Source organism: Chrysoperla carnea, chromosome 4, assembly GCF_905475395.1.
Source record: "Chrysoperla carnea chromosome 4, inChrCarn1.1, whole genome shotgun sequence".
In the NCBI taxonomy this organism is placed as follows: domain Eukaryota; kingdom Metazoa; phylum Arthropoda; class Insecta; order Neuroptera; family Chrysopidae; genus Chrysoperla; species Chrysoperla carnea.
Genome location: NC_058340.1, coordinates 15,476,533 through 15,504,005, shown reverse-complemented (window position 1 = coordinate 15,504,005; position 27,473 = coordinate 15,476,533). Strand labels below are relative to the sequence as shown.

General features: G+C 29.0%; 1 protein-coding gene and 1 non-coding gene across 2 annotated transcripts; one reads left to right on the top strand and one right to left on the bottom strand.

The window, feature by feature from the left end:
* Positions 1–2,373: 2,373 nt before the first annotated feature.
* Positions 2,374–7,007, bottom strand: LOC123297882 (dorsal root ganglia homeobox protein). Its single transcript, XM_044879695.1, has 2 exons — positions 6,801–7,007; positions 2,374–3,033 (listed from the first exon to the last, which is right to left on the bottom strand). The coding sequence occupies exons 1-2, from the start codon at positions 7,005–7,007 to the stop codon at positions 2,374–2,376; spliced, it is 867 nt and encodes a 288-aa protein (XP_044735630.1).
* Positions 7,008–17,369: 10,362 nt separating this feature from the next.
* Positions 17,370–17,441, top strand: Trnat-ugu. The gene has a single exon. It is a non-coding gene; the product is annotated as a tRNA-Thr (tRNA).
* The last annotated feature ends 10,032 nt before the right edge of the window (positions 17,442–27,473 follow it).

The following is a 27,473-nucleotide window of genomic DNA, read 5'->3' as shown; positions in this document are numbered from 1 at the left end:
TTTCAAAATATCGAAAATTGAAAATTTGTTTAGTTATTTAGCTTTAGATATTTCGAAAATCAAGGAAGATATCGCAAAATTGTATTCTTATTTTTCGTCTACATTCAAAACATTAGGTTCACTTACAGACAAAATTCATCATCAAAGTTGGAAATAAGGTACAAATAATTTCAACTACAAGTCTAAACTTGCCTTGGCCCTCGTACTAACTTAATGTAGGGTATTGTTAGTTATGTACTTATATATATTTTAGTGATTGTACTCTGAAAGCCTCAAAAGCGTAGGGGGCGATATGGAAAGAGCAGACAAAACGTGTTCGAATTACTGGACGTGTCAAACTATTGAGGACGTACCGGACTACTGCAACACTTTTCGAACAAAATACTTTTCGAAAAAAATCAAAATCAAAATGGCATAGATAGACACACATATACACAAACACGATTAACTTATAACACCCCTTCTTTTAGTCGGGGGTTAAAAATACAGAATTTCAATAGCTTACGAGCAATAGATTGAGACGCAGATATACTCAAATCTAGTCAAAAAGCCTAAAAACTGTTCAAAGTTCAATGCATTTTTATTCAAATTATTAAATTGATAAAATAAAACACTGATATTATAATTTTGTTAAATTATTTTTATTATTTTTTAAATAAAATTTTTTTTATTAAGTTATTATTTCTAAATATTTAATAATATTCATTATTCTTTTTTAAAACATTTATAAGTTTTTAAAATTGTCTCGATTATGAAATAAATAATATTCTTAAAATTAAAAGTTTATACAAATTTAGCGATAAGTGTTTAACTATTTATAGATTAAATTCAAAAATTAATAAATATTTACACAATGAATGAAAAAAAAAATTTTTTTTAGACGCAAGCCTCTTATGAGTAATTGGTTTTGTTGTTTGGATTCAACTAGAGCTTTTAGTTTACACCTAATTCGATTAAAAGATAAGAAAACTTTGCTACTCGAATTGGTATGGTTTTACGTTTTACTCCCGAAATTAGTAGTGATGTAAATAATAAAATTCTCAGTGGAGAAGTATTTCGATTTGATGCAGCATTAGCGAGATAAGTTTTCAATAATTATATTATTTAATTTTGAGAATTTTTTTATTTTCTAACATCAGTGTATTGTTCAAATGTCGATACGGAACACTAACTTTATCCATAGAGCTGTACAAGACCGTTAATCGATTTGTTTAGTTACTAACCTCATAGCCAACCAAAAAATAATGTTTAAGGACTTAATCCAACATTGAGAAGATTCTTTTATTTTCATTCACTATCCCAGAAGATCTAATTAGTTCATTCAATATTACAATACATTATAATTATTTCTAATAGAAAAAAAATTTCATGCTAAACATTCATCCCAGGATTTCCCAAATAAATATGAAATTTATTTAGATGAGGTTGGGTTTTCACCCAAAATGATCAATCATAATAATTTTATTTCTATGATCGAAAATTTTGGAAAAAATATATCCGTAATTAAAATTAATTTGCGTAATAGCTTGATTAAAAAATGTATGAGCGTTGGTGAGATAAAATCGTTAATTTTGAAAGATACGGGTAATATTTTCCAACGTACCTACTTTTATTTAAAATCTTGCATAACCAAGTAATTTAGATTAGATTACATCTGTTAAGGATATATACGAGCACCATAAGGCAATTTTAAATAAAAGCATGTTTTTTTTTTATATCAAGTTGCTCTAGTTCTAAATCAATTCTGAAAATTTTAGGGAGGGTTGCCTGATTATTTAAATAAATAAATTACTTAATAAAAAAAACTTTTAACAAAAAGAAAACCGACTTCAAAAGAAAAACTATTTCAAAACAAATTAATATGCACTAAAAAGTAAAAAAATAACGATAATATAATGTAGTTGAAATTATTGTTATTTTTGGAGTCGGTATCAGCCGAGGAAACAACTCTGACAGAACAGTTTGCTACATTAGCTTGTCCGACACCGACTTTTTATTCTTATTTTTCGTCTATATTCATGAAGCCTATATATAGAATAAAATTCATCATCAAAGTTGAAATTAACGTACAAATAATTTCAACCCTAAATCTATTATTGCCTTGGTGCTCGTGCTACTTTAAATGCAGAAAACTGAATATTTTTTATATAGTCAAACTATGAACGTTTTAGATTAAGTAAACACATAATTAAATAAATAAGCCACAAAATGTAAGAATAACTGGATACCCATATTTTATTTCCAAATCTAAAATAATGGCGATAGAAATGTTTCTTTTTTCATTGAAAGGAACAGAGATATTTAATAAAGCCGATAAGTCAAACAAGTTGCCAAGCTCATACATTATTTTATTTACGTAAAAATGTAATTATTTCAGTCATTAAGTATCATATTATTACTATTTTCTTTGGAATGGAAAATTTGTGGCCGTGTTGCTAAATTATTATTAATTAATGAGGATTGTTGTATGGGTGGCGATGATTGTGACGAAGCTTGTTGTGTGGTCATCATTAATGGCAAATTCTGTGTTTGATCACCGGGATCAATTTCTGGTGAACTCACTGGTGAATCAGATATCGGTGGTGATGCCGAATTTCGTCCAGATGGCGTATAATGATGTCGATGAATTGATAAATCAGTTACATGACTACTATCATCATTATTATTGGACGTTATCGGTGGTGATCCACAACCACAATCACCAGAAGGTGGGGGAGCTTGATGATGATGATGATGGTGGTGATGGTTGTTTGCTGAGGTTGACAGTGAGTATGTTGTGCTATTACTGCTTGATGTTGTAATTGGAGAAACACTTCCACTACGTGTTGACGATTCAACATGATTCGTGTTATTTGCGCCATTTGACTGAGCCGATAAGGATTGTTGAGCGGATTCTGGTGTACCACCACGACCACCTCCTGATAAAAGTAAAGGTGGTGCAGCTAAACCTAAGCAACGCATACGCCATGCATCTTGAAGTAACTGAAGTCGAGCTTGTTTACGCCATTTCGCACGACGATTTTGAAACCATACCTGCAATGATTTAAAACAAAATATGTAAACAATTTGGAAATTTAAAAATTTCATTTAATCAATTCTCTTCAGCTAATCAATTTATTAAAATGGGGACAGTTAATTTATTTCAACCGAATTGCTTTTGTTTACTTTCCTTACTTTGCACAACACTAGCATATCCTGAGAGCCTTATCTCCCGTACAACACCATGACTCGAACTCGTAGTTCCAATCAAGCGGACGGTACCCTCCTCCCAAATTGAAATAAATATGAGGCAAAGTTCAGGTAAATATGAGGCGGAATAGACGGAGAGCGGTGAACCTATTTGCCTCTTTGCACCAAACTATGCCCACCTCCCTTCCTAAAAGTCATGATTTTGGGAAAAATTTAAGGGCGTATATTATACGCCGTATAATATCATCTCTCTCATTTCAGGTAGGTGGAAGAAATTTGGTTCAAAGTGGCGGATAGATCCATTCCCCTCACGAAATTTATGACAGTGGTTAAAGTATCAAAGCACCAATCTCCCACGTATGTTTATGCGTCATTTTACCAGCTAATCTGCCAGGAAGGTCTCTAGAAGAACTTTCTTCTGGTTACCTAATATCTCAGGTTACCCATATGTAAGATACTATGAGTCTATGACGGATTTACTATTTAAAGTGTAACTGAATCATTCTGTACATATACAAATTAATTTTAATTGAATTTATTTTTGATTCAGTAATTTATATATTTTTATGAATTGTGATTATAAGTTTTGGTATTTGTTTTTTGGCACAAATGTTTTTTTTAAATTTATTTATTTGCTATGTTATTAATTTTATTAAAATTTGTGTTTTTATTATAGTTTGGCATCATAATTAATTCTTTTTTAACAACTTGTAATATTTTTTGCTATAGTTATCTAAAAATTAATTGAATTCGTTCCAAAACATTAATTTTTATTGCTATAAGCGTTAAATTATTTAAAAACAAATTTTTTATTAGTAAATACGTACATTACGATAATTCCAAATTAATAGGAAACAAGTTTATTTAAAAATTTTTTTGTCAATTAAATAAAATTTGCGAAAAAATAAATCTAATTAGAGAGATACCCACGACTTTGTCAGCTGTAAAAGATAAATTTATAGTAAAAAATTCCAACTTTTTAAAAAAAAATGGAAAAGGCAACTAAATCGATTAAAACGACTATGTTGGGTGCCACATTGTAATCTCCCCAGTAAAATTCTTCTTTGACAAAAAGTTTTTTGAAAAACGTCCCGAAAAAAATTCTTCGACTTGAAGGGGTATACCTTACGAAGAGTTCGAATTTGAGCTCTATTAAGGGTTGTCGAAAATTCGTGATCGTAAAATTAGGAGATACAACAAATGTTATTCTTTATAAAATAACAATGGCATACTCGTATCATTTTTTTCTAAATCTAATGCATTCGCTGAAAATTGTAGAAGAAGACCAAGTTTTAATTTCTCTTTGTTATAGAGAACTTTTCCTTTGTTGTAGAAAATCAATCGTTTTGCTTTTATTAAAACTTCACCTTCATATCATTCCAGTAGCTTAAATTAATCAATTTAGTGTGTTTCATTTTTCCACTTTTTGTATGATTGGATAGGAAGCTTGGGTATATAGAAGTCTCCAATCGACAAAATTGAAAGAGTTTATACTTCAATAAAGCTTTAATGTTTGATCAAATAAAAAAATTTCTTTCCTGTTTGTAATATGTTGCAAATAACTCCTTGTGGTCTAAATCAATACAGCAATAGAGAACCTGTATTTCAGAAGCAATATAAACAGTCTCGAAGATTTTAAAGGGGTCCCCAAAAAATTTTTAGAAGAAGAATAATTTTGGAGTTTTTTTAAAAAAAATTTATACAAAATTTACTTACAGGAAATAAACAAATCTTCATAAATAAGAATTAATAAGGATTAAAATTTTCTCAAAAACGCCCACTATGTAATATAAAAAAATTAATAGCATTGTCATAATAAAGTTTGACATGTCTTGTATAATTAAATTAAGAAAAATATATTTTAAAGAGATTATAGTAAAACAAACTTGAATACCTACTTTCAGCAAACGAGAGCATGTTATTACTAATTTTATGATATGTTTTTATTCTTTGATTTTAGTAAACAATTTATTATTTATTTTTAATAATAAAAAATAATATTATTTAATAATAAAAGTTAAGGAGGTACGCCGAAAGATCTTTAGTGTATTCATAAATGTATCTATATGCTTTTAAGAAGAAATATTTCTATAATTTAAATTTTTACTTCATATCTAACAGTTTTCGAAAAATTGGCTCTCTATATTCAACACACTGTAAGAGAAAGAACGAAACCACAAAAATATTTTTTAGCGCAATTACAAACTTTTGCCCGAAACACTTTTTTTGAAAACCCAACAGATTCTATACAAAAGAACAAAATACACAAATACAAAATAATTTGTGAAGTTTTATGCTCAATAGTTTCGAAGTACGAGAGCATGTTTCTTGTTTTAAAAGACGTACATTTTTCGTTTTGTTTTAGTTTGGATAAAATTTTAATTGCTTAAATTTGGATATTTAACATGATTTAATAAGAAAGCACATTTCAGGAACTTAAACAACTTTTATCTAAATTTACCATACATAGATTCAAAATTTAAATAGATTTTTGTTGATTATAGACAAATTTTCTGAAGTGAAGCTTTAAATATATTCTCATATAAATCAAAAAATCGAATAAAAATTTAGAACAAATTTACAGGAATTGGATTGATTAGCCGCTCCGTTCTACAGACAGCGTGCAAGTTAGCCTCCAAAATTTGGATCATTTTGCCCATTTATTTTGAACGTCTTTAATATTATCCAGACTTACTTAATAAGACAGAAGTGGCCTTAATGTCTTAGAAACCTGATGGCTATATGTACGTATATAAAATAATCTGATACAATTGGTGGAAGCGCTGGGAAAATTCATTTATTAAAGAAATTTAGTTTAGTTTTAAAAGTAATTAGTGGCTTTAAAAATTCAATTATATGCTTTTACTTACTAGAAATACATTAACAAGTTATTAAAATAGATAAATAGCTAAATATATCAAGGTGGGAATCAAATGTTTGCTAAATTAATAGTCTTCTGTTAAAGTAGTTCGGCCGTCACATGACTAGTCAAGTTAGCAACTAATTTATATTCATTGAATTTAAATCTAAGTTATAAATAAAATTATGAATAAAAATAATATTTGTATCACGTAAATGTTTTTTAATGCTTTAAAAATATGTTTAAAGATAAAATTTATACATCAATTTGACTAATTTTTTATATTTAAACGTCAAAAACCAAAGTTTTTGATGTTTTCCTTTTGGAAAGCGCCGTAAGGTAATGTTTTTTTTTTGCATGAACAGAATCTGTGATAAATTTTTTTCATGCTGAAAACTTTTTTGTTGAAATTCATTCACCGATTAATTTTTGTACAATTAACATTATTTTGAGTTCTTCCATAAGGTACTGTGTTAAAAGTCAAGTAAAATTTTGCCCGCAAGAGGCCTCAAAACTGTGATTATTGTGATCAAGGGACTATGAACTATTATTTACCGAAAAAAAGGAACAATCACCGTACTTGCTCAAACAGCCGAACTACTTTAAGAAAAACAATTATCTATTTAATAATTGTTTTGAGACAGTAGAACCAAGAAAAAAAAAACCAGCCCTCATTTCCTGAGACATACAGAGACGCTATTTATCGCGAAATATACTTCCTAGTGTTAGTAAACATAAAAAATATACATACTTGTACACGTGCTTCTGACAAGCTAATACGTAACGCAACTTCTTCACGTAAAAATACATCAGGATAATGTGTCTTTTGAAATAACGATTCCAATTCTTGTAATTGTTGTGGTGTAAATGTGGTACGATTACGACGCTGACGTCGTCGTCCGAACATATATTCCGTTAATAAATCACCAGGTAAAGGTGATAAAAATGGACCAGCCATTTCAATAATATAATTATCAAATTAAATAAGGTCACCAAGAAAAATAAAGTCACTTCAAGAAAACTTCACTGTTTTTACTTCGTTTAAAAAGTACACATATTATATTTATAAAATTTGATTTAATAATAAATAAAAAAAACAAGTGATTATTTTTGAATTCGTCTAACAACTGACAGTTAAAGGCATGCAACGCGTCCTTACTACCCAATAACGACCGCCCTAAATATTATTTGATTGGTTGAAGAGGCGGTACTATTATAATAGCGTCGCGACGCGCACCCTGTGTCAACTATTGTCTGTATATATTATTATTTTTCGCGTTTATATTATTCCCCCATGGTTTTTCCCATTGCATATCTTTAAGGAGGAATTTATATTATAGGAACATTTTAACCATATAGGTATATTGTTTATATAGCGAAGATTTTTAACAATCTTTTGTTAATTAAACATCGTTTTCTTCGTTTTTAATATCTTTTGAAAATTCTACACGGAGAATTTTGGTAATAGTACATTTTTGTTTCATATGGTTGTTCTCGTTATTCTCATAACGCAAATGGATCCAAAAATTCGAAATTGGAAAATTGAAAAAAGTTATAAATTGTCGCCCTATTAGCTCAGTTGGTTAAGACGTAACCAATTCCGTACGCGGTATGGTTAGGATAGCGGGTTCGATTCCCGTCGTCACAACTAAATTAATTTAATTAATAGTTGTGATGGGCTAGTGTACTGTATGGTATATGCATGAAGGAGGTACACTCAGCCTCTGAAATTGAGGAGCTGATAAATGAAATTATCAGCGAAAAGGTGGTAAAACACATATATGGTATCACAATAGGCTCTATATCCTAAGTGTGTCTTCGTGGACATAAAATATAACCTAACCTAATCTAACCTAGCATTTAAAATTTCGTACTTTCCAAATTCAATAGATGAAATATCAAGGATGAAATGTTTTCTTCAAATTTAAATTAAAAACACTGTGTGAGTCTCACCTATCTAACAAAAACTAAAAGAGAAAAATGACTTATTTTTCTCAAAGATTCAAAAATTCGCTTGAGTAAGCCTGCTTCCAACATTCGTTTTATTAGAAATTGAATCTCGAATTTTATATGATATACACAGTCAGTATAAACAAATGAAAACAAATAATTGACTGAGTTAGTTACTGAAATACCCTGTATAGAAAGTCTTGAATATCAGTGCATGCATTATTTTTTATAAATTAGAAGAGTTTAAGAGTTTAAATTTCTATTTTTTTTTCGTAAATTTTCGAAATAATTTTCTAGAATTTTTTATCTGTTTTTCGAGTATATTTCACAAGATTGATAGATGAAGCTACTTGCAAATTTTCAACTCCCTATCTTTTATGGTTTCGAAGAAATTGGACACCAAAGTTTAGCCTAATTTGAGCTATCATGGGTAATCAGTGAAAACAGTTTTTTATTTTTTTATAAGGAAAATGTTTACATTTGAACTTTTGTTACATCTCTAAGCCGTTAGATGAATTTTTACATTTGAATTTTTGTTATATCATTAAACCGGTTATATCTCTGAACCGCTGATAGATCTCTAGAAGAAGAGTCTTACGAACATAAGAACTCAAACTCACTTTTTACTTCCTGAACACGCTATAAAAATTTCATCTTGATTTTACTTTTCTTTTTTTGGTTATCGTTCCCTCGGCCAGACAGACAACCGGAAATGAACTAATTAGGTGATTTTATGAACAACCATACCAAAATTTTGTTCGTAGCATTAATATTTTTAAGCGTAACAAACTTAGGACTATACTAAGTATACTTTGATATATATATTTCAAATGCACAGGGTATAACAAACTTGGAATAAATTTAGTATACCTTGATATATATTTCATATGTATAGGATATAAAATTTCAAAACTTTAAGTGAAGTACTAAACAATTAAGTCCAATTTTGCAATAAATACTTGTAAAAATTTTTTTTGAGAGCCAATTTCCCGAAGCCTCCACCATAATTGACATAGCTGACCAGATGAGACATATTTTTTATGAAATATTATTGATTTTTAAACACTCCTTTTATAGTTTTTCTATCGAAAAGTGTTCATTTCTATTTTCAATTAAATTAACTTGAACCAATTTTTTACATGAACGGTTTTTTTTCAGGCTTGCCTATACTATTATTTTCGTAATTAAATTATATTTTTTCTGCTACCAATTTCGATTGGTTAACAGATCGGTGTATATCTGTAACAGACCATATGAATAGATAAGTCAATAAAGGTAACTACACCGATCTGTTAATCAATCGAAATTGTTATCAGAAGAAAGATAATTTAATTACGAAAATTATGAAATACGCTTTCCTGAGAAAATAGCTTCATGGGAAAAATTGATTAAATTAATTTAATTTTAAATAGTCATGAATACATTTCGATAGGAAAACTATGATAGGAGTATTTAAAAATCAATAAAATTTCATTAAAAATATGTCTCATCTAGTTATGAGATAGGTGAAGATTGATCTTATACTTATACCGTGTTTTATAGACCATTAAAAAATACAAAAAATATTATGTAGGCATTGAAATGAATGACTAGTCAAATAAATAAATCAAAAATAATTGCTATTTTCATTTCGTATGTAAATTAAGAATAATCATAAACAGAAAAAAATTTTTTTTTTGACATATAATTAAAAAACACTTGTAGCATGTATTGAGGTAATTGACAAAAAATTATTTTTATTTTTTAAAAACTTCTGTGTGTTAATGAAAAAATCAACCCAAAATCAATATAAAAGATTAATTACTTTTCAAATGACAAATCAAAAATGATTTGCCACTCCAAAAAACACGTGGCAATAATTCAAAGATAAAAAAACTAAATAGCCAAGTAAAATAAGAAGATTTTTCAACAAACTATAAAACCATGAGAAGCAACTTTTGGGTAGTATATCTTGTAAAATAATGGTTTTTAGAACCTTACTAATTAAAGATGTATGAGCACGGTAGTGAGGACACAAATTAAAAATATATATTTTCAATTTTGATGGTGAATTATGTTATAACTTGACAAGTAAGATTACAATTTTTCGATGTATGACATAATTAATTTGTTTAATTATTTAGCTTTGAATATTTCAAAAACCAAGGCAGATATCGAAAAATTTAATTCTTGTTTTTCATGAAGTTATAACAAAATTTATCATCAAAATTGAAAATCAGGTACAAATAATTTCAACCACAAGTCTAAAATCCTTTAAATGGTTGAAAAAAAACGGAATTTAACGGACTATAGGTTCGTGGTTTATTAGCTATGAGGAAACTTTTCGAAAATGAGATTCCGTATTGGCCGTTTTATTATAAATTCCAAATAGAACATAATAACTATTGACTATTTTAGCTGGATTTTTTCCGATCCAAGCGCACTTTTTTCCTATTATTTTCCTGGGCTAAAAAAAAAATCTTAAAAGCAAAAATAATATAAAAAAGCATAACTATGAGATAATAATTATTAACAGAGTGAGTTTTATCTTTTAACACATATGAGGAATATATTATCACATAGAAAGCTTATAATCTGTGATGCTTATATTTATTTTACCTTTTTATTATTATTTTTCCTTCTTTCCTTTCCTCATCTCAAACATTTTGGTAGAATAGTTAAACTGAATAGATAAAAACACCTTCAACTTTTTAACATATTATAATTTATATGTATGGGCATGTGCATAAAAAGAAAGTTATATAGGCTGTTTCTTAAGTGCTTTGCCGTGTAACAATTTTCTTTCACCTTATCGATTCTTCGAAATCAGTTATTGAGACGTAATCTTAAAAAAATTAAAAATAAAAATACATAATTTAACATTTTTTAAATAAAATACGATGATTTGTAAAAAACTAAATATCTCGTGGACCGGAAGGAAACGTAAAAAGTACTATTGTTCATTTAATAATCTTAAATTACATTTATAAATTGTGCGTGTAGAAGGAAAACAATTTGTTCTGCTTTTATCTATGTTTGCTCTACCAGCAGGGATGGCACTGGCTTCTGAAAGGATATCCCAGAAGGAACGCATGTAGTTTTACAATTTGCTAACATTTTTCTGATCCTAACTTAATGTATTTTGTTATTGGCTGGTTAGTCATATGAAAACTTATGAAAGGCTTTTTCCAGGTCCTGAATAGGGGCTAATAAATAAAGTTTTCTATATGAGGTACGCTTATTTTAGGTTGAATGGCTCGGTTACCAGTGCTGGATCCCTAGCGTCCTTTTTTCTTTCTCCTATATTCTTTTTCTTGAGGTGGATCGCGACCTAAAAGTTTAGTATAATGATTCCGATAATTAAAAATTTCATTTCAACCAGACGTTGTAATCTATTAGGTTAGTCTTAGTGGGTTGGTTTAGCCTTTTGTTTATGATTCCAGTAGTCTCTTTGTAAGGTGTCGATCTTTGGAAAAGATTTTTGAGAAAAGTATTAGCAATAAAATATCTGTATCCTGCCATAATCATTGGTTAGTGTTTTTACCAACAAAAACTTTTAGTTTGATCGATAGTTGCGGTGTATTATTTTCTGCTGCAAGCTTTTCTATGGCTTGGGATCCAGTTAAAACAGACTCTACCATGGCATATCCATAATAGTGCTTCTCGACAACTCATCCCAATGCTGTCACCTTAGATACCATGCATTTAAATATAGACTGGCTATCTGAGTAGATGTCATCCATAGGCAGTCTGTTACTATTGCTTATTGATTCGTTGATTCGACAGGACAATTGTCTAGTTATTTACCGGTAAGTTATTTGGTTAATTAACCGGTAATATAAATTTCTGAATGATAATTAACCAAACATTTTTCCCCAAAAGATTATCAGATAGGGGTTTAGTATGAAATTAGGAACAAAACACTAACTCTTTAAGCGATTCATTATTTTTTTTTAAATTTTATGAAATCATAAGTCTATTAGGTGATGGGCATGCCCATCATGCCTAATGGGAGGATCCACAATTGAGCGAAATCCCCTTAAATTAAAAACACCTGTATAATACCTCTTAAAGTTGATGATTTATGTTGGTAATATTGTAACTATACTGTTTGTGTTGTACAGCCTAACATCATGATGTTATAATTATTATGTTTCATGTTTTGTTATTGTTTTTTGTTCAACATTAATAACTTAAAATATTATCATCAAGTGTATGTAGTATTATATACTATATGTAGAATACCTACCTACCTGCCTACCTACCTATCTAGTGGATAGAGTAGGTACTCTACTTTATACTCTTAAGAAGTGATGAAATAGGCATTAGTGCGTAATGCCTAATACACTCAAATTCATTTGAACAATACAATGTTTATATGTTATACTTTGTAAAACTGCATATAATTAAAACGTCATATATGTTAGCATATGTTCAGGTGAGTATTGTACCTTGGATCACATTTTAAATGTTTTGTCATATTTTCTCTGAAAATATAAACTATCCGTGTAAGTGAATGCACGAATGTCAAAGAATACGAATGGAAATGTGTTATATAAATCTATTTCATGACACTAGAGTGCGATTGATAGAGTTTTGGGATATCTGAACCAACAAGTGAAACTTACGAAACTTACAAAAATCTCCGACAAAATATCAAACTTGAAACATATCAAAGAACACTCTCCATCACATTATCTTTATCCTTAGAGCCTTCTCAAACTGAACCAATTTTGAGGATTATCGCCTACTTTTTTAGTTGTTTCGGGTACGGAACAAGTAAATTCTAATTCTAAACTGTAACTTAAAACATAGCTAAGAACACTCTTCATTCAATTACCTTTTAAACGAAACAATAAATATCAAAATCGGTTCATCCGTTTTACGGGCTACGATACCACAGACATAAAGACAGACAGATAGATGGACACACACACACATAGTGGTTTTATTTGAACCTGAAAACTTAGGTCGAATTCGATGCCGGTATAAGAAGTGTACATATGAAACTAACATTTTTCGTTGAAACATTTTCCTCGATTAAATTTATTTATCGAGTTTCAAGCATATATCAACTTAAAAAGACACTCTGTATAATGTATGTGATTGGAACATTGAAAAATCTACAAGTTTCTCTTAAAGCCATCTTCTTCTCAGACCGTCCAGTAACAGCTTCAACTTTTTGACTTGATTAGGGTGCATAGGATTTATTTTTTTCATTTTTACTTCGTTACCCTATGTATGCTAATCTATAAAAGTGAACTAAACGATTTTAACATTAAGTATCTACAGATAATCAATCATTAATCATGGTGGCAGAATACATTGCATTCTTTCATTTACTTCACTATAGTAAGTACAGTTGTCTTCATATTTCTGTCTCAAACATAGGAATACAAGGTAAAACGCATTACCCTATGCAACATTTACTGCATAAGTTTAATATTAATAATCATCTTTCTATGTTTGTATAACACCCTTTTCTCTCAAGTTGTTCTTTATAGAGTATTATGATATCAATTCTTGTTACTTCGACACATTACCAAAGCATCAGATTTTTTACTTCCGTTTATATGTTAGTGCACTCATTTGTAACATTTTGAGGCTTGATAAAATTCCATTTTTGATTTTGAAATTTGGAGGGCATAACCAAAGCTTTTTTGTTGCAAACACAGAGTGAAGACACAAATACAAGAGTATACTTGCACTCTTGTGATATCATAAAACACTACTGCTATTAGCCAAATTTTTAACCGACTTCAAACAAAAACGGAGGAGGTTATCAATTCGACTGTATTTTTTTTTTTTTTTTTATTTTTTTTATGTTTGTTACCGCAGAACTTTTGACTGGGTGAACCGATTTTGATGATTCTTTATCTGTTTGAATGCTGGTGCTTCCCATTTGGTCCCATTTCATTTTGGTCTAGTTCTGACAACGCCATCCATGACAAAATCATAAAAGTCTTAAATTTTCATTAAGTATGCTCGACAAGAGGACGAATAACTCAATATCACTTCGATGATTCTTTTTTTAGTGAAAAATTAGTTAGTGTACTTCAGATTCACTAAAAATCACAAAATAAAAAAAACTTTTAACAAAAAGAAAACCGACTTCAAAAGAAAAATTTTTCCAAAACAAATTAAAATGCACTAAAAAGTAAACAAATAATGATAATATAATGGAGTTAAAATTATTGTTATTTTTGGAGTCGGTGGCAGCCAAGGAAACAAATCTGACAGAACAGTTTGCTACATTAGCTTGGCTGACACCGACTCCAAAAATAACAATAATTTTAACTCCATTATATTATCATTATTTGTTTACTTTTTAGTGCATTTTAATTTGTTTTGGAAAAATTTTTCTTTTGAAGTCGGTTTTCTTTTTGTTAAAAGTTTTTTTTATTGAATGAACTACAGATGAAATCCCATCTGGTAAAAATGTTTTTGTGCAAAAAAAAGTCAAGATTTCTCTTTTCTCTTGTCAAAATTTTCATTTTGAAATATTCAACTCATTCAGAGAAAGAATTTTGGTCGAGTATTTGTTGGTGTAAATAAAGCTCAATACTTTTGCTTTCTCGTTACGTGTGTGTATATTGCGTGTAACAGTTTTGATTGACATCGGAAAAACAGGAGATTTGTTCTGAGCCTAATTCAGATATCCTTAATTTATGGAAAAATATTTTTTTTTTGGAATCTAGATTAAAATTTTTGTATGTTGCAAAAAAACGAGTACACTTGCAATCTTGTAAGATCATAAAGCACTAATGCTATTAGCCATGTGGGAAATTGTTGAATGGACTAGAAGATGGGCTAAATTAGGAGCGTTTGATAAAAAATTAGATTCTAAAATTAGATGATGCCATTTTCTACTAATTGTATCTCTTAATGTATAAAATAAAGTCGGGCTAGTTACACCTTATATAACTCAAGAACGGCTGGGACGATTTTAATGATCACTGATTTGTTGAATTCGGCTGCGCTTAGAATAGCAGAAAGACTATTAAAATAACTAATTTCTCGCCCTAAGGAAGAGTGATGAAAGTTTGTAAGAAAATTCAATTATTTTCTTTCAATCATTTTGGAATTCATTACTTAATCGATTTTAAAAATTATTTCGCCTATTGAATGCTACAGTGTCAGCAAACAACATGGGCTATAGTTTAATTTCTAACAAAATTAGGGTTCCGAACAAAAGCAAATACAAGTGAGGGCAGAGGAAGTAGTTGAAATTGCCCAGCGAAGTTGGTGCATAACTGCTAGTAATATTATAAAATATAATATTAATATAAGTACAATATAAATTTATAAATGGAAGGTACATAAAATACATTATGGTAATTTTCATTTTAAAAGCGGCTTGCGTTTCATGAATGAAATTTCGTTCCATTTTCTAGCAGACATCACTAATATTTCAATATTATATTCACTTTTATAAGAACAATACTGTTCTTTTTATTTTTAAATAATAATAATCTTTATACTTATTTACTTTAATATATAAGTATTAAGTATAACTAATACTAAAAAACAACTCAACTAACTTTATATACTATACAGATATAATTTTCTAAGACTTTCCTTTTATTTTTCACAACTGTTTGTTATACATATTATATACATTTTCTTTTCTACTTCTTCTTTTTCAAACAATATTTTTTATGTTATATATACAATTTGTTTGTCTCATGAATCTTTGTGTATCCACTATTTTCTCATTTCCATTTTAGGGCTCTGTAGTTTCAATTTTCTTTAACCGTATGCTTAAATATATAAGAAAAGTTTTACAGTAGAGTCTCGATTATCCGGATTCTAGAAGGGGTTTTGCATGTATAAATTGTATTTACATATATCATTTTTAAGTGATGATACTCTCTCAGTTGTAGGAACCAGTGTGAAATGGCAGACAAAAAATTTTCAGATTACCGAAGATATCGGAATATCTAGTCTTCGGATTACTGAGACTCTAGTCTACGGATTACTGAGAAAGTAAAAAATCTTCAATGGCTTTTTTTTTTATTCTAAAACTCAGTTTTTATGTGGAACTAACAAAGATTATGGCGTTATAGCACTTATCTCCCTTTTTCATAATTTGATGAGACTTAATTTTTTGGCGTAATAGCTTAATTACGCCAATAGCAGAATGAATATTTGAACTCATAGCAGTTATGAGTTCAACAAAGAACCACGTTCGTAGAACCATGAGTAGCTTGTGATCCAAACACATCTAACGTGCAAAAAATATGTTTATTTTATATCTAGTTTTATAAATAGTTATTATATAATAGGCTTTTGTCCATTAAGAATAAATCGGTTGAATAAAAGTGTCTATGATTAATAATGATGATTAATCATAACATGTAGATAACAAAACACAAAATTAATTTTAATAAAATTTAAGGATCATTAATATTTTTAGATAATAATTTTCATAAACCTATGCTCCCAGTCACGTGATAGCAAACATAAATCATATGTATTTTCATGGTACTACGTCACATCATGTGAAAGACTATGTAAGCTACTAGGCTTACAAATACAAACACATATAACTTACAAATACTTGTAAAGATTCATATACATAAATGATTACATGTCATAAATTGACATCGTACAGGACGCCATTACACTTTACACTGTTTTAGTACTAAATTTGAATTGGTTTTTTTAAATGCACAATTCATAAGGTAAATAGTTTTTTTTTTAATAATACTTTCTTGGTGTAAATCAGATACTAATGTAACATATAAACCAATTTTTCAAATTTAGGACAAAAGCCTATTATAAATCAATGGTTTATGTGTGTGTGTCTGTCTGTGGCATTTTTTTGGTTTCATTTGAAAGGTAATCAAGTGCAAGAATATTGTTCCAAACCCGAAAAAACTAAAAATTTTGCGATGATCTTCAAAATCGATTCAGTTTGGAAAAGGCATGACATATAACTTTAACATATAAATAATTACTATGGAAATGAATGGTCAAATAAACCTGGCTCAATTCATTTCGAAAAGGGAAATGAATGAAGCATTTCATCTCATCTGATGTCCTTGACCATCACTTTGAAATTGATTTACGAAGAAGTGTTATAAGTTTAAAGTGCTTATCTGTGCGTCTGTGTGTTTCTCAGTGGCATCGTAGCCCCTAAACAGTCGAACCGACTCGATTGAGAACATTTTATCGCTAAGTTTCAAAAAATGGGTTTCCAAGGATTAAATCGCATTTATCGGGGGTTTGTATTTGTACTTGTATTTAATTAATTTATTTTTCGTCTTATGTTTAATATGGAAATATAATTTTTTTAAATATCACTTGAAGATGAAATGATGTATGTAGATTAAAATGTAACCTTGAAATTTATTTATCAATTCCGATAATTAGTAGATTATTACAAGGAGCCTCCTTAGCTCAGAGGCAGAGCACTGGTCTTGTAAACCAGGGGTCGTGAGTTCGATTCTCACAGGGGGCATGTTATTAATCTTTTAGAAAAATTTTGTATGTTCCGATTTTACAGATATCTAAAAGAAATAATAATTTAACTTGAATCATTTCGATAAAAAAATAATTTTTAAAACGCTACATGCCGTATCTTTGTCGTATATGTTTCACTGTATACTTAATAAATTTTTATTTTTTATTTTTATAAGGATTAAAAGAACAAAGCTTTGATAATAATTAAACTTTCTTTCTATTTGTTTGTTATATCCTTACGAAACGGCAAACTGGTACCTATATAATATTATACCATATAAATATTAAGCTTTAAAGTAACAAAGTTTTTTGTTTATTTGCATACAAAGTGGAGAGTGCCGTGGCTTGAACTACAATTTATATATTTTAGTTTTAAAACCATTTTTTAACATGTAACAATGGAAATCATAATAATAATGATAATAATAATTCATTTATTGGTTCTCTTTTACACAATACAAAGATCGTACAGATCAAATCAAGTTTCATAAAAAGGGGAAATGGGCGTAATCGGATAGGATGCGTTGGTGACCGCCTTTTGTAGGGTATATCCTGGTATTCACCCAGCAGTCTATGGGAAAACCATAACATTGACACGATAGAGGATTGAGGATAGAGGATTACAATATTTATTTAAATAATGCATCCAGATAAATTTAAGATTTTTGCAGGATTTGTCGATTTGTTTCAGATTCTTATCCAGACTAGCTAGTTCAGACGTGTTACTAGTTAGCTCAGACGTGTTAATATGTGATAAGTTTTAAAATGCGTTTCAAGTATTTTTGGGTTGTCACTGGTTTGGTTATCATTGTCTTACTCGCATGTTAGTTCAGAGGGACTTCTTTAAGCTACGTTTGCCCATGCCTATTTGTAAAGCCTGTTTGGCTTTATTTCTAGCTCATTTAATTATAATGTTTTGTCTGGGAAATGGTAGTTTGTATTTATTTTTATTTTGGTATTATAGTCATTAGTACGTATTTCATTGACCATAATCCTCCCTTGTAGCACAATTACTCCTACTACTTTTTTGATTAACTTTTTGATTGAATAAGACTTCTTTTTGTCCACTTTATGTTAATCTATAAAAGTTGGCAAAAAACTTGTCTAGCTGTAATCATAGATCGGAGGTACAGTCCAGTGTGTTGCTTAGCTCATAGGTATAAGATGATGCGTCTGTTTCTCCTATTCCTCCTAAACATTTTACGTTACGTTTAAAATTGAAATATAATAAAACAAAATATCTGACAATAAGAATTGATTTTGATATAATGTTGTTATAAAACACAAACACAATAGTGAATTTGTAAATAAAATAACAGTATAAACAAAATTTTTTATTTTTTGCACATACAAATTTTATAACTATTTTACTTGACAATTTTCGGTTATTTATCTGCATACAGTTGCTATGGCCCAAGGTCCATTGTTCTTGTGGTACAATGCTTTACCCTATATATACATTTTTTATACTTTTTATATGAAAAAATGTAATTTATTTATGTATTTTAATGAATTATTTTATGTTCTTCTGTTGTTTGTTGCTTGATTTGAATAAAACATCAGAGGAGTCCTTTTTTATTTTATTTTACTTTTTTCTACATATGAAATTCCTTTTGTATGTTCCCTTTACGTGCGTTGAATCCAATACATTCGTAAATATATGATGTAAACATTCGTATAATGTCTATATGCGGGTTCAAATCTGTCTAAAGAATTGGGAATGATGAAGAGTTGGGGCTAAATTTGTATTTTCACTTCAGGTTAAGAATTTTCACGGCAAGGACAGAAAAGTTAATTTTTCAAAACATTTAGAAGTACTCAAAATGTAAACGTTTAAAAGTCCTGACTAAACAAAGATAAGGAAACTTAAAAAGTGACATCATTATTGACTATCGCTGCAAAATTTCCAAATAAAACTCTGTTTTGCAAGAAAGAAACGGACAACAATCTTTAAATGCTTACAAGGGATGTCCCTTCCCGTATACAAGGGATGTTATCCCGAAGCATTTTCTTCAGTTGGTATGAAACATCGGCAATGTCTAAAGACATTGCTGCATAAAAGCAGCATCTGAAAATTAGATAAAATTTATCGAAATATCTCTAGAATCAACCGTATCCATCTTTTTCGCCCATCAAATCGTTATAATAATAAATAAATCTTATCAAATAAATCATAGTATAATTTCAATTGATTTTTTCAATAAATTTAAATAGCTAATTATTTTTAAACTAAAAATCAAACAAAACTATATTTTAGGTATATCAAAATCAAGTAAGCAAACTACTTTCAAGATTTCTAGTTAAAAGGGTTTGTTGAAAGGATTATTATTGATAAAGATCATTAAATATTTTATGAAGGTATACAGTTTTCAAAGTAAATATAGTTGGTATAAATAAGTTGGTAAGTAATGTAGTAACATATTTTAAGTACTTAAAAGCATTATTACTTATCTATGTGATTTGATCTAATTATATTGATGTATTGAATCAAATTGGAAATACTTCACCAAATGTTACAAAATTTAACTAAAAGTAACTATTTTACTTAAATTGGCTAAATGATTCTAATTTGAATAAGAAATTGGAATAAAGTTTACACAATAGATTTCATGAATGAGTAAGTCTTAATGAAAAATTTAATCAAGCTGATTTTAACTGAATATTGATTTTGTTTATGGATTTTTTTTCAACGATAAAAATTTTAGTATTTTTGTTTGTTTATTATTTTAATTTAAAATTTGGTGGACGTGATGGAAAAGTACGGATTAAGAAGAGTAAGTAAATATACTGAAAGTTAGATAGAAAATGTATTTGTATAGTTTGAGTTGGTAGTTAAGGTATGATTCCTTTGCTGTAGCTGACGTAAGCGTCTGACGCTAACTTGACTGTTTCTTCTCAAGCGCCAGCTTTGCGGAGTCTTTTAAAGTGAAGTTAACTAAAATGAAGTAAAACAAGTGAAAACAAACAATTGACTGAGTTAATTGTTGCAATATCATGTATAGACAGTTTTGATTACGAAATCGTTTAGTTTTTACGTCATATAAGTAAATAAAGATAGCCACTCGTGCACACAAAGTAATAAGAGTATCTTTCTTCTCATTTCCTCAGTGGATATAGTATGTATTTTATTTGCGCACTCACGGGTAAACAGTGATGTTTACGAAAACATGTTTGAAACAAAAGTTGTTAATTTTTGTATGAGAAACATTTTTTACATTTAAACTTTTGTTCTATCTCTTACGGTTTACAAGACCCAATTGACCTTTGTTGGTCATTTACGAACTAAACCTCACTTTTTACGCCCTAAGCACGCTATAAAAATTTCAGCTTGATATCCCTTTTCGTTTTTGAGTTATCGTGTCCACAGGCAAACGGATAACCAAAAATGGACTCATTAGGTGATTATATGAACACCTGTACCAAAATTTTGTTGGTAGCATCAATATTTTTAAGCGTTACACACTTAGGGGACTAAACTTAGTATACTTTGATATATTTCATATATACTTGGTATAACAAGAAAATACGAAGGTTTTTTGCAAAACTTATCAATCAGCATTTACTGCAAGATGACTAAAAGTTTATTATTTATTTAGGCTAAAAATTGCTCAGTTTAATTATGATTTGGATCTTTGAAAAGATGATATTAGAACAGATTTTTCACACAGATATCTGAGAAGAAGTTTGTTTTTATGTGGTTGCGTCTGCAACAGTACTGCTCAAAGAGAGGTATAGCTGCACGAACCCTTCTAGCTGCAGCCGCAGCCCACGCAGTGTCACGTCTAAGGCAACAACGGTTGCATTAGATTGGAAGTTATCATCAACTTTTATTGGAAGTTATCTCCTTTCCATAGCGATATCTCAGCATAAGCCGAGTAAAGCTCTGTCGCATGTGTATAATTTGTATATATGACGTAAAAAAATTATTTCACATAAAATTTTTTAATACATTTAAAAATCAAACAAAAGTTTTATTTTATCATATAAAAAACATATTATTAATCTGTCAAATAAATTTTCTAATTAATTAATAAAAAAAAAACTCCCATTTTCATATTCAATTGTTTTGTTAAACAATAATAATAATTTTGATTAAAAAAAAAATACACATCATACAAGAGACAGCATCAACACAAAATTATTATTAAAAATCTAAGAGTATGGGGAATTTAAGGGAGTTATTGGATTGTACATGGTGGATGATGTACGTTTTATTGTTAAATAATAATAATAATAATAAATGAAAAACACAACATATTTAAATAATGGGATTAATTATTATTGATCTGTAAAAAAAAAAAATATATATATATATGGAAAAAGTTAAACGATTAGTGTTTTTAAATAGAGAAGCAGTGTATGCATGTACTCACCCTCTTCTAATGTATGAATACAAAAAGTAGATAACAATTGACTTTTGTAATAATTATTATACCCTGTGTTATTTAAGTAATATTTCATGAAAGGACCCCGCAATATTAGATAGGAAAATGTCTTTCTGAGGAACCTTCTCTAACCCACCCTAATATGTTCTTTGGATCATTCTGATCAAAAGCTCTCACGGCCACAAAAATTTTTAATGAGTAGTTTTCGAGCTACGGGTGATCAAAGCTCCTCATACATTATAGTTATATAACTCGTAGCTTGAAATTTACGAGTTAACAAAATTTTGTGGCCGTGATAGCTTTTGATCAGAGCAATCCGAAGAACGTTTTGGGAGCGGTTTGAAAAAGTTTCACAGAAAGCTGTTTTCCTAGCCATATATTCCTAGCCTCAAACTAGATTATATTTATAGCTTTGAACGCTCGTATAGGTCGAAAACTGCTCGATAAAAAATTTTGTGGACGTGAGAGCTTTTGATCAGAATGATCCAATGAAAATTTTAGTGTAGATTAGAAAAAGCCATTTTCCTAGCTTATATTGCGGGGTCCTTTGCTTAGCCTGTTAATTACCTTCAACTTTCTCATTCATCATTATTGGTTTAAGTTTATACAATGTTCACAGCGCTCCCGCCACAATTATAATATTGATTGCATTAAATTAGTCAGTGTCTTTTTATAGCATTAGTGATGAGCGAGACCAAGAACAAGACCAAGACTATAGTTTGCTTGGCCTTGATCTTGATCTTGTTCATTGCATCTTCCTATTGGCCCAGCATTATTAGTTCCACTCTCGAAATCGAAATTTTCGACATTGATTTACGTTCCATGGTTATGATAAGGCATTAACACCAATTTGGAGAAGAAATATGCGTGTGTGTCTTTGTGCGTGTACGTAGTCAGTTTTTTCGTCGTCGACAACGCGCGAACAAAAAATGGCATCGACTACGTTGAGGTGTGACTACGTTTATTATGCAGGGAAGTTATTCGGTCGCACCAGACCCTACCCACGGCTTATTTATTATGAAACCAAATTTTTACATTTGTTTAAAATTTTTGTGTACTTTATCATATATACTTTATCTCGAAGAAAAGTGATCCATCATATATATTATATACACAGGGTATAAAAAATCATTCAATTTTATTATATATACAGTGAGAATATGTGTGATGATATTAATAGTTATATAACAATCAAATGATTTACTTTTGATATGTATGTTAGTGCCTACATAGATTTGAATGACATGTTATACAGATAGACTGACAGACAGATAAACGGAGAAATACTGAGAGAAATACCTTTAAAATAGTGAGTATATCCTTTATTAATCCCTCATTTAAAGGCTGAATATAATAAAAGAGGGTTGCTGAATGCATTTTACATTATATGTTTTATTTGATAGTTCCATTAAATAATAGATTAGAGGATGTTTGTTTGTTCTATAATTTTACTATCAAATTAAAACTATTGGATTGATATTGGGTTCAAAAATCATGTGTGTTCAAAAAAATTATTTATAAGTATTATTATTAAAGTAGTTCGGTTGTTTGAGCAAGTACGGTGAATGTTCAACTAATTTTTCCAATAAATGATCGTTCAAAGTCCCTTGATCAAAATAAACACAGTTTGTGGCCTCTTACGGGGCAAAATTGTGAATTAATTCATTTTATAATTGTGATTTTTAACAGTACCTTATTAAAGAACTCACAATAATGTTATTCATCATGAAGAAAATTTATCACAGATTCTATTGATACAAAAAAAAAAAAAAAAAAAAAAAAAAATTTACTTATTTACATTTACGGCGCTTTCAAAAAAGAAAATATAAAAAAATTTGGATTTTGCCGTTTAAACGTCAAAAACTAGTCAAATTGACGTATAAATTTTATTTTTACGATATTCTTAAAGCATTGGGTGCGTTTGGCAGAAAAAAGCGCTGGAGAGCGCTTACTAGCGCTGAAAAACAAACTGTACAGTTTTCGGCCAGGACATGTTTGCTAACTTCAGTTAAGCACCCATTTTATTACATTTACGTGATACAAATATTATTTTCTTTAATACATTTATTCATAACTTAGATTTAAATTGAATGAATATAAATTACTTGCTAACTTGACTAGTCATGTGGAGGCCGAACTACTTTAATAGATCACTACTTATACACTGAAATTTCGGAAATTGCTTATTCACAATTGACAAATAAATCTTAGGCTCAATCCTATTCATTATTGACAACAAGGAGGCAAAAGGGGTGTGCTATAAATCCATATTATTATCTATACACGATTCTTCCTCAAAAAGTCTCCATGTCATTAATATTGAAGAATTATTGATGCCATTAGTATTACGGGATGTATCGAGTTATTGATAATGCAGGAAACTAAAGAAGAGATTAACAAAAAATAAAGAAAACATTTCAGATAATGGTCTATGAAAACTATAAGAAATCTATGAAAACATATAATCTATCTATACTGTTTTTCCATAAGACCATTGTTAAATATGGTTTAATTTCCAAATTTTGGTAATGATTTCAGTTTCCTTAAAGAAAATTGATTTGTCACCTTTTAGCATTTTAATGTCGATCTAAACATAAATTATTGGCATTTTATTTATAATTTGTTTGATTAAATTATTTGGCGTTAGTGTAAATATCTAATGTTTATTGTATATTAAATATTATTTTAATATGATCACTTATTTATGTAATAAACCCCCTATTGTGCTATTATTATGATTTTCATTGAATTACTTTTGCATTTTATAATTAAGGGGTTGTTGGTACTAGGTATCATTGTTGATTTTATATAATAATATTCCCATGTTGTGTCTACAGTATGTGCCATAAGTCCTTGATGAAAAATATTATAACAATTCAGTCGGATTTTGTAAAAACGTTATTATAAAAAAACGTTTTGTACCAGGATGATTTTTTTCAAAACAATTTCATTACTCCACTTTGTTACAATAAAAATACACTTAAAATCGGTTATAATGAAGGAAGCAATAAATTTGGTCGTTATAATCGATATAACTGATATGTAAATTTTTATATTAAAATGAAAGTGTATTTATATGTACACTTGTTGCTCGTTATTGCTGACAGATTTCAATAATGTCCTAAGTAAAGTTAACAAGACGTTAAATAAAGTTGATAATATTCAAGATAGTAAGGTTGTACGAGCACCAAGGCAATTTTAGATTTAGGGTTGAAATTATTAGTACCCTATTATCAACTTTGATGATGAATTTTGTTATAACTTCATGAATGTAGAAGAAAAATAAGATTAAAATTTTTCGATATCTGCCTTGGTTTTCAAAACATCGAAAGCTCAATAATTATACAAAATTTGCAATTTTCGATATTTTGAAAATTACTTCAGATATCGTAAAATTTTATTCTTACTTTTCGTCATATATTGTCAAGTTATAACATAATTCACCATCAAAATTAAAAAAATATATTTTTTAATTTTGAGTCCTCACTATCGTGCTCATACACCCTTAATTAGTCGGGCAGGTTTTAACTTAAATTTAATTTTTTTTTTAAATTTCCCCCGCTAGTTTTGGAGAAATCTATGAAAACGTATCTTCTATCCACCGTTTTACCATGAATCCAATATTAAATGTGCCTACTTTGTCATTTATTTATTTAAATAATCGAGCAAACCCCCCCCCCCCTAAATTTTTCAGAATTGAATTAAACTTTGATCCAAAATTGCCCTGACGCTTGTACATCCTTAACAGTCTTGTACTACTAATGGCCGATAACATTTGAATGAACTAAAAAAATCACTATTATCCTATTTAAGGATGTATGAGCATGACAACAATGTTTGATTTAAAGGCTCAAAATTTGTTTGTAGGTAGTCTTTTACTCAAAGAATATGTGGTTAAAATTTGAGCTTAGGTATCCGTGCAAATTTTTAAGAAAAAAATTGATATAAAATACATTGGCTCTTATGGAGGAATCTCAAAAAACGACATATTTTGGAAGTTTTTGATCATTTTCATTTGGAATGAATGAAAACAAATTAAAAAAAAACTTTTTAATAGAAAGTAAACATATTAGCAATGAATTAGAAAAGAAAAAAACTAAGTGTCACCGTCCGTATAAGGGATGTAAGAGCAGGATAGATTAAGGGTTGAAATTATTTTTATCTTATTTTCAACTTTGATGATGAATTTTGTTATAACTTCATGAATGTAGACGAAAAATAAGAATAAAATTTTTCGATATGTGTCTTGGTTTTCGAAATATCGAAAGCTAAATAATTAAACAAAATTTTCAATTTTCGATATTTCGAAATTAAGCCAGATATCGAAAAATTTTATTCTTACTTTTCGTCTTATATCGTCAAGTAATAATATAAATTTATCATCAAAATTGAAAATCTATTTTTAAATTTGTGCCCCCACTACCATGCTCATACATCCTTAATGAATTGATGTATGATCATGGAACAATAATCATCCTGTATATTATAAAATACATTAAAATACTACTATAACATTATATAAAATATATAACATGAATTGTATTGTGGTTGCTATTGGACATAGTATATAATTAGTCCCGCCCATAAAGCTTGCCGTTTATTAATTAGGGAATCTGGTATTATGACATCTCAATGAGGAAAAACCACCCTCTCACGCTCTCATCTCTTTATATTATATTTTCCAAATACAACAAAATATAATACGGTTTTGTAAAGTTTATAACGATAGACAGACGTACATACATACAAAAATACATACAACTGAATATACAGACAGGATGGATCATACAATAATGCTGTTAGTAGCTTCGTTCAGGCTGTTCTTGATATAAATAGAAATACAAAGGACCTCGCAATATTAGATAGGAAAATGGCTTTCCTGAAACTTTTTCTAATCTACCCTAAAATGTTCTTTGGATCATTCTGATCAAAATCTCTGACGGTCATAAAAACTTTTGATGAGCAGTTTAACGACCAATCAAAGCTACGAATATATTATAGTTTTAGTATATGGATAGGAAAATGGCTTTCTGTGAAACTTTCTCAAACCATTCCCAAAATGTTGTTAAGATTGCTCTTAGCAAAAGCTCTCACCAACACCAAATTTTTAACTTTGAAAGCCTGTAGCTGGGGCTCTGGGCTTAAAAGTAAAAAACACCGCTTTATACCCTCCAACTATCTTGACGTGCACAGTTTTCAATTTTGTTAAATGTAAAATAGTCATAATTCTTTGAGTATATTAAAAAAGTTGTCCATGAATGGTTTGACATTTACTATTTTAAATTTTTGCAGAATACTTTAATTTATGGTTCAAAATGATGATTATGAACCATAAATTACAGTTTTCTGTAAAAATTTAATATATTAAATGTCAGATTAAATTTTATTTTTTTAGTTTTAAATATATCTTTATAAATTATAGCTCATGTGTTATTCTGAAGTATGAGCTATATTGCTGTACAGTTTCATTAAAAACCATTCGCTCGTATTAGCGTGAAAGCGTAACAAACAAACAAACAAACAAACAATCATCCTTACTTTCGTATTTATAATATATTAGAGATATAAACTTTAATGATGGTTATTTTTGAAATCTATTAGGAAGGATCGATGAATATTTGATGAAATTTTTTCAAAATTCCGTC

Excerpts from the sequence above, each read along its gene's own strand:
- LOC123297882 (XM_044879695.1), bottom strand. The coding sequence starts at position 7,007 with ATGGCTGGTCCATTTTTATCACCTTTACCTGGTGATTTATTAACGGAA. Across the intron at positions 3,034-6,800 it reads TGTCAGAAGCACGTGTACAA|GTATGGTTTCAAAATCGTCG; the intron begins GTATGTATATTT and ends AAATCATTGCAG.